A 15,324-nucleotide genomic window follows, 5' to 3' on the forward strand; every position below is an offset into this window, starting at 1 on the left:
TTGTTTTTATAAAAACTTTTAATAAAATGAAAACAAATGTATCACTGAAAAAAAAAATGCAATACAAACTGCAGTTGTGTTTTAATTAAAAAACCTGAAGTAAAAAAAAAAAAAAAAAAAGCATTCACAAATCACATCTTTCATACATATATAAGTTACATATGATCATTTGGTGCACGAATGTCATCAATTTTGAGAATCATCCTTACTAACTGTGCAGCTAACAAAATTTGTTGTTTCTTAGCAGTCAGTGTTTCAATGACATGTTGTTCTTTCATATCTGAAACAAGCATAATTATTTATATTATCCTTTAAAAAGTAACATTCAACAACATGTACATATTTTTTTTTTGTATAATAACTCCCCCTCTAGCAGTTTTTCTAAATTTTGACAATTCAAAACCACTTCATGAAAACTATTAGTCCTTTAACATCTCAAAAAGAAAGTGTACATCTAAATAATAGTGGTCCAATAATCATCACCAGGAACACATTATAACTACTTACAATGTAAAGGCAATGCTACTTAATGAGCTAACTTACCACAAGTTCCTCTGTTCAGACAATCAATGCCTAAGAATGGATTGTTCTCTTTCACCTGTCTGGACTTCACTTCAGCAAGTGTTTGGAAAGGAGACAGGCCGCTGTTTTCAGCCAGAGCTAGAGGTACACTTTCTAAAGCTTCCCCAAAAGCTCTGACAGCATACTGTTCTAGTGTGGAAATCTATTAAATAAAATGGTTACAAATTTCAACACAGAAATGCCTTGAAAGATAAGATAGGATATCTTCTAAGGTTATAATGTCTATATTTTAAGCTATTGTACTTGAAGTTAAAAAACTGACAAAGGTTTCAAAGGTAGTGTTGTAAGTTGTATCAATTTTTGTGTGCAAAAAAAACAAAAAAAACAGCTGCATATCCTAAGAACATAAGGTTAAGACCGACACAAGATACATGTATGGTATATAACAAATAAATATAGATGTACTTCTGAATCACAAGATACATGTATGGTATATAACAAATAAATATAGATGTACTTCTGAATTAAACTAGTATGTAGGTGATGTCACCAGGAAAAAAAACAATATGCAACACAAGGTAACTGTTTCATGGATTAGTGACATTAATTAATCATGTACCTCTATTAAGTCAAATATAATAATCAGCCACTAGAGAGATACCTGTACTTGTTATTTTTGCATATAGGAATAATTTCTCACCTTGTCAGCTGCTTCTTGGATGGCAAGAGATGCAGAGATTTCAGGAGCACCTCCACCATAAACTATTCTGTTATCCCTGACAATGTTACGAATAACACACAGAGCATCATGAATACTGCGCTTAGCCTCATCTACAATCTGCAAAGATATATAAAACCATTTGCAATTGCAATCTTGTACATTGTAATAAACAGCTTTATTTCAGTTATTTAGTTAAAAAAAAAATACAAACCATTTTATTCCCTCCACGAATAAAGATAGTGACAGCCCTTGAGTTGTGGCATTCTTCAATAACCAGCATGCGATCTTTAGTGGTTCCAAATACCAATTCCTTGACCAGACCAGCTTTTCCTAATTTCTCTGTTGTTAACTCTTCAAATCGTGGAACTATTCTGCCTCCAGTAGCAATGGCAATCAACTGTAAAGATATATATTTAAAGGATTAATAAATAATGGCAATTTGAATTATCTATGATTTTTAAAAACATTTTCTATCCACTTATGTAGCTAGTAAAAAAATTATTAAGTTACAGCTATTGGGGGAAAAATTAACAAGGCTAAGAATATATTGGCATAGACATTTTTAGCAGACATATATTTTACATAAAGACTCATATTAAAAAATTATTTGTAGCAAAATATATAAGAAAAAATTCATCACATTTGATGATTAAGCTTACTTCGATTTCAGGGCCTCCAACCCATCGTACAGCAGGTAACTCTCTCTGTAACAATAAGTGATTTGCTTCATCATCAAAGCCCCACTGACAGATAACTAAATTTGCACCAGTATCTTTTACCTGGGGAGAAAACATACAATATACAAAACATAATTCACAGATTTCCATTTTTATAACATGTACATTTGTAGCACTAATAGGATTAAATAAAGTTTCCTAAATGGTTATTTCATCAAATGTGTCTAAAAAAACAACTTTATATAATTCATCTTACCTGCTGGACCATTGAATCAAACTTTTCCTTTTCATATTCCCTCAACTTATGATAGTCTTCTACACTTGTCACATCCAACTTGTGTTTTGTCTTGGGTTTGGGTGGTTCAAAGGGACAGGTCAATATTGCAATGCGAGCATCTCTCACTTCCTGATCAAGTACAAATAAATGGGTAATGATCAGCATATTTTTTAGTATAAATTGTTTATCTAACAATGCTAATTTAAAGAGCTTTTAAAAATAAAATAAATGAAATTAGTATTACATAGGCACCTTTGGCATTTGAGGATGGCTCATATCTTTGTCAATTATAACTCCCTTCACTAGCATTGTATCTTCTAGTTTGCCTCCTACTTTGGATTCCACTTTAATCAATTCAAAATCAACATCTTTACGATCAAAGTCTGCAACAGACAAAATAGCATCCACTGCTATCTCTGCCATTTGACGATGACACCTGTTGATTCTATTTTAGAAAAATAACAAACAAACTTTATTTTGAGAGCTAATGATAGGATACCTGCACACAAATCAAATGTTACTGCTAATGTTTGGACAATCTTCAAAGACCTTGAAAAGCAATTTCAAGATCAGAGGTTATCATTCATTTAATATTGCATGTTTTCTGATCTGAAATGCCAATTAATGACAAACAGAAATTCCTCATGCCAACCTTTAATATACTGTAGTGTATATGTGAGAGTGTAAACAAGCAACTTTTTTATTTCTAAGAAAACAGTGTGTGTACATGATAAATTAAGCCAATGATATATCTTAGGTTAATTTTATACTAATATTTTAGTAACATTTTCTATTAAGTACATGTTTAGACAATCTTCAAAGACCTTGAAAACAAACTCAAAATCAGAGGTTATCATCTATTGATTTAATATTGCATGTTATCTGATCTGTTAAGCCAATTATAGACATACAGAAATTCCTCATGCCAAGTTACAGAAAATCTGTGTTACAACTTAACTTTTATAAAAATGAGCATATTTTATACTTTTTTTTCAAAGACTACATCTTTTTCTAGTCAGATTTTCTCTGCTGACCTATTGGTTCTTTGGCTATTTGTTCCATCAGGAGGAAAAAAAAGCATAGTTCTTAAAAGCCTAACACTAGAATAGAGAAGGTTAATTTCTTGAGATCTTTCCCAAGTGAAATCATTTGGACTGAATGACAAAAAGAACCCTAAGGGAAAGTGTACATGGTAAATTAAGCCAATGATAAATCTTCAGTCATAATTTTAAACAAATATTTTAGTACCATTTTCTATTATGCACATGTTTGGACAATCTTCAAAGACCTTGAAAACAAGCTCAAAATCAGAGGGTTATCGTCTACAAATTTAATATTGCATGCTATCTGATCTGTTAAGCCAATTAATGTCAAACAGAAATTCCTCATGCTTCATCATCTAGTAAGAATGTTTTATCACTGAACTTTTGTCAAAATGAAGAGCATACTTTAAACATTTTTTTTTCTTGTCAGATTTTCACTGCTAAGCTGTATGTTCTTAATTAATTTTTTTTCCCACAGAAAAAAAAAACAAACCTTTTAACAGCCTAACATTATGATAGAGAATGTTGGTTTGTTGAGATCTGTACAAATTAAAATAATTTGGACTGACAAAAAGAAACCTAGTTTATAACAGTTGATAAAATGTCTGTAGTGGGGTAGGTGTGCATAAAGTATAAGTCTATTTAGATGGGCCATCACCATTGGGTCTCATAAAAAGTAAAGTAAAGCTCCCCTTTCAGACCTTGTGGTCTATAGGGCAGATGATGTAAAGGCCATCTGTTTCTGTGGCCTACTGTTAACAAGGGTGTCATGTGGCCAACACAACGACCAACCGCCTTCACTTTTTCCCTAACTAATGTCATGTCAGGTACCCATTAGAGCTGGGTGGACTCAGAGGCGCCAGAAGATCCCGAAATTAAAAATCCCAGTCTTCACCAGGATTCAAACCCCAGTCCCCGGTTCGGAAGCCAAGCGCTTTACCGCTCAGCCACCGCGCCTCCTCCATTGGGTCTCATGGTTTAGTTTTAAGTAACCAAGTGCACATGTTTGGACAATCTTCAAAGACTTTGAAAAACGAGTTCAAAATCAGAGGTTATCATCTATTGATTTAATATTGCATGTTATCTGATCTGTTAAGCCAATTTTAGTGACATACAGAAATTCCTCATGCCAAGTTACAGTTACAAATACAAGTTACGACTTAAAATCACACATCACAAACTTATACCAATTCACACTTTTAATCCCCCCCCCCCTTTCTCAGTATTAATACATTTCCACATTCAGTTCTTCATATTTTGTTAGACTTTATAATAGAAAACAAAAATAAACCCTAAATCTAGAAAAAGATAAGACTATGGGTCTTTTAACTTAAAAAGCACTTTAGAATAGGGCATGCTGATTATTATTTATACAGATGATTACTGATAAGACAGTTACAGAGCTGGAGGAGTGTCAGATTATAGAAAACATACTTCAAAGAATTAACTGAATTATATGTCAAGAAAATTCTAGATTTATATATAATGTAATAAGATATTCTTAGTCTTAGACTTACTTAAAGATACAAAAAAAAAAAAAAAAAAAGATGAAGAAGAAAAATGTATTGATTTAAAAAAAACAAAAAACAGCTTTCTCATTCTGTACTAAATTACAACTTAAGCCTATCTATAAATTTACGAAAGTATTTTAAAAATTTTTAAGTCTTTTTTTCTGTGTCTTCTGACACAAACAATTTCCTTTGGACTTTTTCTTGAGTCTTAAGAGATTGAAACATGCATGAGCAGCTAACACATACACACACACAAAAAAAACGCATCAGATTACTGAGTATGTTGGATTATCCAAAGTCAACAATAATAATTTTTTCTCAACAAAAATGTGCACCTAAAAAACTTCTCAACAATTGTGACCTCCCCCCCCCCCACTCTCTCTATATATTAACAGTTCCACTATAGTTGACTATAGGGCCCTGTTACACTTATCTACAATTAACCAAACAAGTCTTGCTTTCAGAAAAAGTTTAGAAGAAAAAAGAAAAAAAAAAGCACAAATGTATACAAGATACTAGTCAAATTTTGCACCTAAACAATGTGACTCAAAAATTGTGAAGGGGACTTTAAATAAAAAAATTTAATGTATGAATAATCTTCAGAGATCTTAAAAAACAATTTTCAGGATCTGATGTTGTAACCATCTTTAATGTATGGCATATTTTTTTTCTTTCTATGAAGCCAATAGAGTGGCCAACAGAATGTCTTATGCCATATTTTCAAGACTATCAGAGAAAATTATTATACTATATATGTTTTTTCTGTTGAGTATTTTCTGTGCCCTAGTATTGCATTACTAGCACAATGAATGTTTATTACATTTACTTACATTTTAGAACCCAATGTAGTCATTGCAAGACGGATCAATGGTTCCTTATCAGTCAGATCAACTTTGAATGTTTCACTAATTTTCTCCAATTTCTCAGTGGCAATTTTAGCCGCCATTTCATAACCATCAGATATACGGATGGGATGAATACCTCTGTCTAATAGCTTTTCTGCCTGTTCCAGCAAAGCACCAGCCAAGACTACAGCAAAAAATAAAAAAATCATTTAATAAGGTCTTTATGACTTCAGAACTAATATTCATTTTGTTATCTGTAATAGTAAAATTTTAAATCAAATATCCAATTATGATTAAACCATCAGTAATCTTTAGTTTAGACTTTTGGAACACAATGAAAGATACTAATTAGGTAAACTTCAATCCACTTAAAATTTAAGCCATATCACAAACTGAAAAATGAATAATACAGTTGATATCTCAACTAATGCAACAAAAAACAGCAAAGATATAAAAAAAAAAATTCTATTTATCCTTCTTCTAGCCAGCTGTGAGTTCTTTTGCAGACTGTGCCAAGGAAATATAGTGTGCTGTTCTTTTCTGTAGTTTAGCACTACTGTACCAAGTGTTGTTTATGTTGGATTGTTGTGGTAGCAGGGTCTGCCTTAGGTGGATTAGGAAGGGGCATTCAAAGAGGATATGGTTTAGTTTCATAAGGCATGATAAGAGTGGATGCAGTGTCTACAAAGGGGTAGGTTTTATGTGTGGGATATATTTTGATAAGATGGTAATTTAACAGAGGTGTGTGTCCTGTTCTTAGTTGAAAGATTGTAGATTACTCTTTGCGGGGGAGGAAGTTAATACTGTCCACTTTGTTTGGCATCGTCATTTCTTTGAACATAGCTCTGCCAGTATTTCCTGATGCCCACTGGATGAGCCACTTCTCTCTGTGATTGTTGTTTCTATTTATAAATTTCTACAACAATTGAAAACTTACCAACAACACCAGTAGTTCCATCTCCTATTTCATCATCTTGTGATTTGGATAGCTGAACCATTAGCTTAGCAATCTGATGATCAACATCCATTAAATCTAAGATAGTGGCGCCGTCATTGGTAATAGTTACATCACCATCAGGACCAACCATCATTTTATCCAGCCCTTTGGGGCCCAAAGATGTCTTGATCACATTGGCAACTGACTTAGCTGCCAAGATGTGAGACTGTAAAAAGAAATTATCACATCTAGAAGATCTAAATCAACTCACAGAATTTTAGAAGGCAAGAAGGGTTAGACACAAACAGATGATAAAACATGAATCTATATATATTAATATTATACTAATCAATCTAAATATATAGATTCTAGATCTATCTAGATCTAGTAGTAAACTAGACTCTGTGACAACTCTTCATTTTTGCCAACTGACTTCTCTATCTAGGTGAGTAGGTCTAGACTAGAGTCTAGATCTAGAAGATTCTATTCAATTTTAGATCTAGATCTAGCCACTATCAATACTTAATAATACTAAATTAATAAAATTTCTAAAAGTTGACAAAGTTTAATGATAATCATCTCATCTTGACTGACTTGACTTGCCTGAGCAGTGAGTGCCCTGCTGAGTCTTGACTCATGACTCAAATGACTGTCTCTAAAAACTTAGATCTAACTCAAGATTGATGATCTCAAGACAACTATTGATAACTAACTTCTAGATATAGATCTATATAGATTCTTGAGGAATAACACAGTCGTATATTACGGTAAATGTAAAAAGAGATTTACACTCTAGATCTTTGTTAAACCTAAAAAATAATGACTTTTATCATTATGGACCAAATCTCTATGAATGTTCTTTTTTGTTTTCATAGAATTTTCTAGAGATAAGAAAACGAAACGAAACTAACCTTATGAGCATCTTTTCCAGTTAAACGAGATTGTTTATCTTGATCACGCAAAATAATAAAGGGTCTTCCATACTCATCAAACGCTAGCTGCGTCGGTAAAATATTCATGATAGAAACTTATCCTTATTATCCGATTGACATTGATTTGATAAACAAGGGGCATAAATTCCAGGATACCGGCTTGGAACGTTCAGGGAAACCGGAAGCTTGACGTGAGTTCAGTCAATACCAAAATTATTTTACGTATCGAGTACATTGTAGTTACTAGATCTGGCCATCTACACAGAGTAACTATAATTTAACAATTCTACAATAAAAAGTATTAGATATGTATATACATAGAAAGAGAGATGTATATCTATTAGATATTTTATTTTTTATTTTTCAAAAATGTTTATTTCTAAAAAACAAAGGAAAGACAAGCTTCTTTCTCTTCAACTCGAATCATCAGATTAAAACGGCGACATGGATATAGGCCTTGGAGCGGAAAGTGCTAGCAGGTTTCTTTTTTTAAAACAAAAAAAAATGAAATCCGCAAATAAATAAATAATAAATCTATCAACCAGAAGGAAGCAACAGCGATTTAAAAAAAAAAAGAAGATGCCATTTACAAACTTGTAATCATACGCTGACACTTAGCCCTCCCCCCCCCCCCAAGCCGTTCGGCGCATAGGGTGGCAAGCTCTTTCCAGATAGATCGGTCACAGACGACTTCTATATAGCCTCCTCCCATCTGATGCCCATTTATTTTTATGTCTTTTAATAAGTCTACAAGTATTTTCCGAACAATAAAATTAAGTTTGAAAAAAAAATGTGAACAAGACAAATTTCTTCATGGATAATAAAAAAATATTATTATGATGAATAATATATTATTCCTTCTTTGGCACTGCCAGGGTCGAGCTTCGTCAGAAACAAAATTCATTGTAGTCCCTTTAATTAACAGTCTCCACTGAGAAATTTTCTGGTGATGTGGCAGGTCTACAGCAGTATAGGCCAACAATTACGACAATCTTCTTGGTAGGGCCTTGAAAGTATCTGTGAGGTCAGTTGTCATTATCCCCCCCCCCTCAGATGATATAACAACAGGGTATATTGTTATTTTCGAGAGCTTCCATAACCGCTTATCAGATTATCTCTAAGCTTAGGTTCCCATATTTTCTTTCTTTTTTTTTTTTTTTTTCATTTCAGTTTTCCCTATATAAAAGGTTAGTCTTACGGCGATGTCAATAAAAAAAATTAGGCCTATTGGTAAAACTGGACGAAAATAAGATATCTCGCATGCTCAATTGTCCTGTGTATAAACATCGCTTTCGTTCCATTCATTATATGATCTTACATAATAAATAAAATGAAAATATTCGCAGACATTTGAAACAAGATGACTTCCTGGTCTTGTGGTATGCACTTTGGACTGTCTTCGTCTTACAGGAGGTCAGGAGGTGTATTAATCTTCATTTCTAAAGGAACATCTGAACCATAGGCAGCTATAGAAAAAGTAAAGTTCCCCTTTCAGACCTTGTGGTCAATATGGCAGATGATGGAAAGGTCATCTGTGGCCTACGGTTAACAAGGGTGTCATGTGGCCAGCACAACGACCAACCGCCTTTACTTTTCCCTAACTAATGTCAGGTATCCATTAGAGCTGGGTGGACTCAGAGGCGCCCGAAGATCCCGAAATTAAAAATCCCAGTCTTCACCAGGATTCGAACCCCGGTCCCCGGTTCGGAAGCCGAGCGCTTTTCCGCTCATAGACAGCTATAGAACGAATAAATAAAACAATCAGACTCTGAAAAATTCAGAACGTAACTGATTTTGGCCTAGCTGACCTAGTTTGAGACTTACTGCTAGACAACAGAAATATATTGAATTCAAGGAATAAAAAAAAAAAAAAACAAGACTAGGCAAATCAAGGTTTTCTTCCTCTTTGTTCCCCGGGTGCGCTGTTCTGCCTCACCATGGCACCCGGGTGGAAACGGCTGCTTGAGGGGGCAGCTAGGCTAAATGAATGGCGAAACATAACTCTCGTGGGGATGCCCACGGGTAGAAGAGAGTCCACTCATTGCACGGGCGGGGTTGCAAAAGAGTCTCCACAAACCTGTCACACATCCATGCGCTGTCCCTCAAGGGACCGTTACATAAATGGCGTGTCCCCCACGGTCAGCTTGGTATAACGAAGGAAAATGGCGGAGGCTCCCGGTGTCCTCGGCCTTCGGCCACGTGCAGCCAAGCATGCGTCGGGGCCAAAGGCATCGGAAATAGCAATGCTTTACATAGGGATTGACTCGGGTCTCTCTCAAACAGAACTGTGTTCTCACAGGTTGTTTTTTTTTTTAATGTTTGGCGTCCAAAGGTTTTTTTTTTCAAACTTAGAGCTCGAAGAGCCTTCGGCTCAGCTCTTTAGACGATCAAACGGTTCCTATTTGTTCGCATTATTAAGTTGGAGGGTTCAGGGGAATATATCATTATCTGAGATAAACTGCGTAGTGGTTTCCCAATCAGACAGCTCTCCATATAGTTTTTCTTCTATAGGAGTAAGGGGCCAGTGTCTTGTTTGGGCCTCTAAAGAATTCAGTTTTGAAGGACATGGTCAGTATTCTGTGGTGACACTTTACTAGGAAAAAATTTCACTAGTCCCAATTTTTCAGCTTCCGTAACATATGTTGTCTCATTCTGTTGTATCCGGTTCTGAGGCGAAAGATTAGACGTTGTTCATGTCTGGATAGCTAAATATAAGCGTCGTCTTTCTTGTGATTCGAATGAGACCAGCAAGTACAGTCTGTCTCCATGCTCTCCGGTCTTGGGCTATTTCCTCCCACATACTTTCATTGATGCTCGATCTCATATCTCGCTTGCAGACATCTCTATAGGTTAGTCTTTTAGACCAAAAAAAAAAAAAGAAATTTAGTTTGACTACAAGTTTCCACCTCAGCGTGACTATTCACACAATATTTATATATGTCAACACAATAAACTTTATACACACAACAAGAATAATAATATTATGGGTGAGAAAAAAAAAACACACACACACAACCAGAACTTGATGAATTGGACTCTTTATGTACTTAATGCGGTGACGATGAATGACCTTGAAACAAGTACTGGTCATCTCTACCACTGCCAGGATTTAGGTTACGAAATCGCTTTCAGCTGCACATACTAACACATATATGTTCAGTTTACATGTTTCGGCTCTGGATACGGTAGGCCTATATTATATGTTGGCCTCCTTCAGTCGTAGAACGACTATGGTTCATCTCGAACACTTTTTCATATGGCAGTCGAGCTCTATTTTGGAGAGACACTCCCGTCCACATATATTTGCAGGTCAAGGTGGCCTTCGATTTGGTGGTAAAGGATCTGGCCATTTCCCGAGTGGCACGCTTTTCTTCAAGAATCGAGGCCCATGTTTTCTCGCTGTCCATAGCTTTCTTGGTCACCGTCTTTCTCCAACTGGTGCGGTCTAGGGCTATGTCTTCCCAATGGTCAGTATCAATGTTCACTGATTTTAAATCCCGTTTTATCACATCCACATAACTGAGGTGGGGGCGACCAGTTTTTCTTGAGCCAGACGCAAGTTGCCCGTACAGAATGATTTTCGGGATGCGATTGTCCTCCATCCGGCGAACATGTCCCAAATCAGCGCAGGCGGCGTTGCCTGAGGACTGTATAGATGCTGGTAAGACCCGTTCTCGCAAGGATCTTAGTATTACACTCTTTCTTTCCATGTTATTTTCAAGATCCTTCGAAGGCAGCGCAAGTGGAGAGAGTTTAGTTTTCTCTCTTGCTTTGTGTAGGCAGTCCACGACTCACTGCCGCACAGTAGCGGGCTAAGAACTCATGCCTTGTAGACTTCCATTTTGGTCGCTGTAGTGAGCTTCTGGTTTTCCCAAACTCTTGGTCGGAGTCTAGCGAATGTAAAAGCGGCCTTCCCATATGCGTTTTTTAAAAATCTCCTCTTCTAGAGACTCGTGATCTTGAATTGTAGAACCAAGGTAGCAGAATTCATTTACGGTAGGTCTACATGTACTCAAGAGAAATTGAGTGTCAATTCTGACGTAAGAAGGAATCACTAGAATCGCATTGACGACGACATTATATTGCAATGTCTTCTTAAAAAGAATATTCCGAATCACATGTTAAAACTTTTTACCAGACAGACAGACAGACAGACAGACAGAGTGAGTTGATATAAGCTTTGTTTAGAAGAAATCAGTAAAGCTTGCTTTTCCGCCTGTCGACATAGATCTGAAACTATAATAAGCATTTGTTTTTCTCAGTGGCTCTCCATTCTGCAGGTTTAATTTGAGTTGAATGCAATCCTCTTTCTTCTTTGTTTCCAGAAAAAACTGCCCTTTTTAAAATGAGGAACTTTTCAAATTGTTTATTTTTGTGGCAATGTGACTTAAGGAGGCGTCGTGGTAAAGCGCTTGGCTTCTCAGTTTCGAATCTCTGTGAAGGCAGGCATCTATAAGTCCGCTTAACTCTAATGGGTATCTGACATTCGTTAGGAAAAGTAAAGGCGATTGGTCGTTGTGCTGGCCACATGACACCCTTGTTAACCATCGGCCGTAAAAAGCTTAGATAGCTTTACATCATCTGCATATATCACAAGGTCTGAAAGGGGAACTTTACATTCATACTTTTGTTGTGGTTACGAAATAGTCGATACCTGATTTAAGTAATCGAATATGAGTCTTCTTACCGGAAGTTTTCCTCTAGCAGCGTTAGTCTCATTAAAATCGAGAGTTCATTTAACATGATATTGTCAACTACTGTTGTTAATAGCAACATGAATAAAATTTGTGTTTAAGAAAAGAAGAGTGATTTAAATTAAAAGTTAGTAGATTTTCATTTTTCATGTTCTAATCTTCTAGATCTAGATCTAGAATGTCTAAATTAGATCTAAATAGTCTAGATCGAAAAAAACTAGATCTAGAAATCTAGATCTTCTACTTCTATCTATTTAATTCTATTTATTCTATTATTTAGTATCTAGATTCTAGATGTAGTAATAGTAACTAATAGTTAGTAATCGTAGTATAATCTAGATCTATATAGTTAATTTATATACATCTTCCGAAGATGATCTTCATCTTCAATGATCTTGAACATCTTCTCTTACTCTTGAGACTGAGTCACTTGAGACTCTTGTAGCTTCTAAGCTTGTTCTTGTTCAGTTGTTGTAGTAATGACAAATGAGTAATTTCAGTAATGTTACACTACTGTGACTACAGTAAATGTAGGCTGTGTTAACTGTGTAGCTGAATCAAATTAATTTATGATTAATTAAAATACATTATTATTTTTTGTTATCATAAGATAAGTAGATCTAATTATTCTAATACTCTAATACTAATAACTAAAAATCATAGAATATAGAATCATAGATAGTATGCTTGATAGTTGGGCCCGATAATTATATGCATTAGTTAGATAGATCCTATATTATAGATCTGTATATTACAATAATAGAGTCTATAGACCTATTTAGTATAAAAATTGAAGACATTGAGATGACTTACCATTGATATTATTATTCATTATTGTATTAATTAAAAACAAAAAGTAATCAAGATCTAACTTAGAGTAGATTTAGATCAAGATTTTAAGTAATATCTATAATACTATTGATATAGACTAGTAGGCTAATAATCTAATTGATATATCTTGATCTCGCCATGATGATCTAGAAACTAGATAAAGATAAACTATAAGTACTAAGATATGATATAGATCTAGCATAAACTTATAATTATATTTATACTATAGACATAGTTAGCCCTATCTAAGTAATCTATCAATCTACATCTATTACTACTAGTAGTAGGCCTACTAGTTGTGTATCAAGGATTGGCTTCTTAATCTTTAGTCACATGAGAAGTTGCAAAGGGAAAAGATTGTTTCTCAAGATGTAAAATGCCAGAGAGAGAGAGAGAGAGAGTGCTTGTCTACTATATGTCTCGATCTTGTTACTAGTTGAAGTAGTACTAGGCTACTACTTACTAAGTCCTACATCTGTGTGTAGTAATAGATCTATTTCTAAATCTCCAAATAATTAATTGGATTTAGATCTTATATCTATATTTTAAGCTATTGCTATCTTGCATTAGGCAACTTTTCATGTGACTTAAGTAAGGGAAGGACTCATAACAACCCTATTGAACAGAGTATTTGCTGGGGTTAGTGTCACCCAGTAGTAGTGCGGTTAAATAATGGTCACCACTTACCAAAGTAAAGGCTGTTTATTTTTCACCACCTTATGTGTAACACTTGATGTGTATCATGGGCCTCGTACTTCCCTAAAGATGCCAATATCATTAGACAATTCTATTTTAATGAAACAATGATTTACCTTAGCTAAAATTATTATTAGTTTTTTTTTTTAAAATCCTAAATTACTCTCTGTCATTAGTACACTCATATTATAATATCTGTTATCAGGTATCATCTTAAACAGATTCTGTCGTATGTCTTGATCTGAGGGAAACTGGAGAGGTCAGAAAAGTCAAATAAGTGTGGTAGGTACTCTTTCAAAATTTGACCATATACTTGGGTTATAATTCCTTTCCTCAGCTTTATCTTCCCCCCATCCCCCCTGTCAAGTAAGAGTTTTTACCTTTAGATGTATACCCATATTCTAAAATGTCAAATATATGACCAAAAGAAAATCAAAATCTATTTATTTTTATTAACAACAATTAGTCTAGATCTTTAATTGTAAGTAATTTGCATAGTTGATAGTTTGAGAAAAGAAAATAATTTAGTTAAAATTTAAAAAGTTATAGTCATGTCTTGTCTTGATTTTTAAACTTGTTTTTAGAATGTATGCCATTTATTACACTCTCTTTTAATTAGCTTCATCTGTCTGTTATTCAATCGTTACTTCTGTTTGTTCCACGTCTTGTTTTGTTTCAATAAAGTGTGACAAAATTTATGCAGAAGTAGGATTTGAAAACAAGCCACAAAGAGGCTACCACTTAAAACCAACTCAGCCAACCTACCATTCTGGTGAACAATGAGATTTCAAGCTCTTATCAGGGCTGGCATAGGCAATTGAGGCAGCTAGTGTGTCTTAAAACTATATTTTATGTTTACTTTTTTATCTGGAATCTCTTTCGCATCTCCTCTATGTGAAACTTTGTTTCTACGTCATCATAAGTTTAAAAAATTGTCATCTGTTTGTGTGCCCAAAGTATAATATTTAAATAAGGCTGACTTATGGCGTTATAAATTACAGGCATTCTTTCAAAATGAGATTTTTATCTCATAAACTATCTGTTAATATTATCCTTTAACAATCAGCTATATTTAATCTTCCCAGCAGGACTCAGGAATGTTTAAAAATCTTAAAGAAGAAATCTCCCATAATAAAAAATGAAACTATCGTATCATCAACCATGCATTTTTCGTACGCAGTCATCAGAATGATTTTAAAATATCAATATTTTAAATGTAGGACAATTTAACAATCTTTTTTTTTTTTCCTCCAAATTTTATTTTACAGGCCTAAACAGGTTAAGGTTAGTCTGACAATGTCTTTCTTTGGACTAACTCACGTTGGATATCAAAACACCATCAAGGAAATATCCATAGCATCTCAGAAGGACCCTATTAGATCAAAAACTCAGCTTGGATATCTGGCCTTGCCACCTTTAAAAGACTTCAATTCACCGCCTCGTTCTATTGTCCCAGTTGATGATATTTCACAGTATGGCAGAGGGCCTGACCGGTCATATAATGAATACTGCAGGCTAAGAATGAAACATGTAAGAAACCCTAGAGGTAAGTTGATTCTAAAAAAAAACTAATTTACATACACACACATATATATTCTTATTCTTATCTTAAAATACAGACGTTACTTCAAAAAAGAA

The 15,324-nt window shown here is 34.4% G+C and overlaps 2 protein-coding genes across 3 annotated transcripts in view; one reads left to right on the forward strand and one right to left on the reverse strand.

The window, feature by feature from the left end:
* On the reverse strand, positions 1-7,585 carry LOC106066388 (T-complex protein 1 subunit epsilon-like). Its single transcript, XM_013225376.2, has 10 exons — positions 7,445-7,585; positions 6,534-6,759; positions 5,582-5,780; positions 2,450-2,642; positions 2,177-2,326; positions 1,903-2,022; positions 1,455-1,640; positions 1,223-1,360; positions 544-724; positions 1-280 (listed from the first exon to the last, which is right to left on the reverse strand). The coding sequence occupies exons 1-10, from the start codon at positions 7,550-7,552 to the stop codon at positions 156-158; spliced, it is 1,626 nt and encodes a 541-aa protein (XP_013080830.1). The 5' UTR covers positions 7,553-7,585; the 3' UTR covers positions 1-155.
* The window catches only part of LOC106066387 (uncharacterized), a 10,542-nt gene continuing 2,736 nt past the window's right edge, over positions 7,519-15,324 (forward strand). Inside the window, exons 1-3 of one of the 2 annotated variants that reach the window (XM_056004969.1) lie at positions 7,519-7,656; positions 13,892-13,968; positions 14,955-15,232. In XM_056004969.1, the coding sequence (XP_055860944.1) occupies positions 14,983-15,232 (250 nt within the window). In that variant the 5' untranslated portion in view covers positions 7,519-7,656; positions 13,892-13,968; positions 14,955-14,982. Of the gene's footprint in view, positions 7,657-12,157; positions 12,287-13,891; positions 13,969-14,954; positions 15,233-15,324 lie in introns of those variants that run through there. The other variant, XM_013225375.2, reaches the window with a different exon arrangement.

This window comes from Biomphalaria glabrata, chromosome 11 (assembly GCF_947242115.1).
Source record: "Biomphalaria glabrata chromosome 11, xgBioGlab47.1, whole genome shotgun sequence".
Taxonomy (NCBI): domain Eukaryota; kingdom Metazoa; phylum Mollusca; class Gastropoda; family Planorbidae; genus Biomphalaria; species Biomphalaria glabrata.

Bases quoted from the DNA above. Each gene is read 5' to 3' on its own strand.
- LOC106066388 (XM_013225376.2), bottom strand. From the start codon at position 7,552: ATGAATATTTTACCGACGCAGCTAGCGTTTGATGAGTATGGAAGACCC. The intron at 2,643-5,581 runs GTAAGTAAATGT...TTTCTAAAATAG, and splicing joins ACTACATTGGGTTCTAAAAT to AATCAACAGGTGTCATCGTC. The intron at 2,327-2,449 runs GTGCCTATGTAA...GTACTTGATCAG, and splicing joins GCCATCCTCAAATGCCAAAG to GAAGTGAGAGATGCTCGCAT.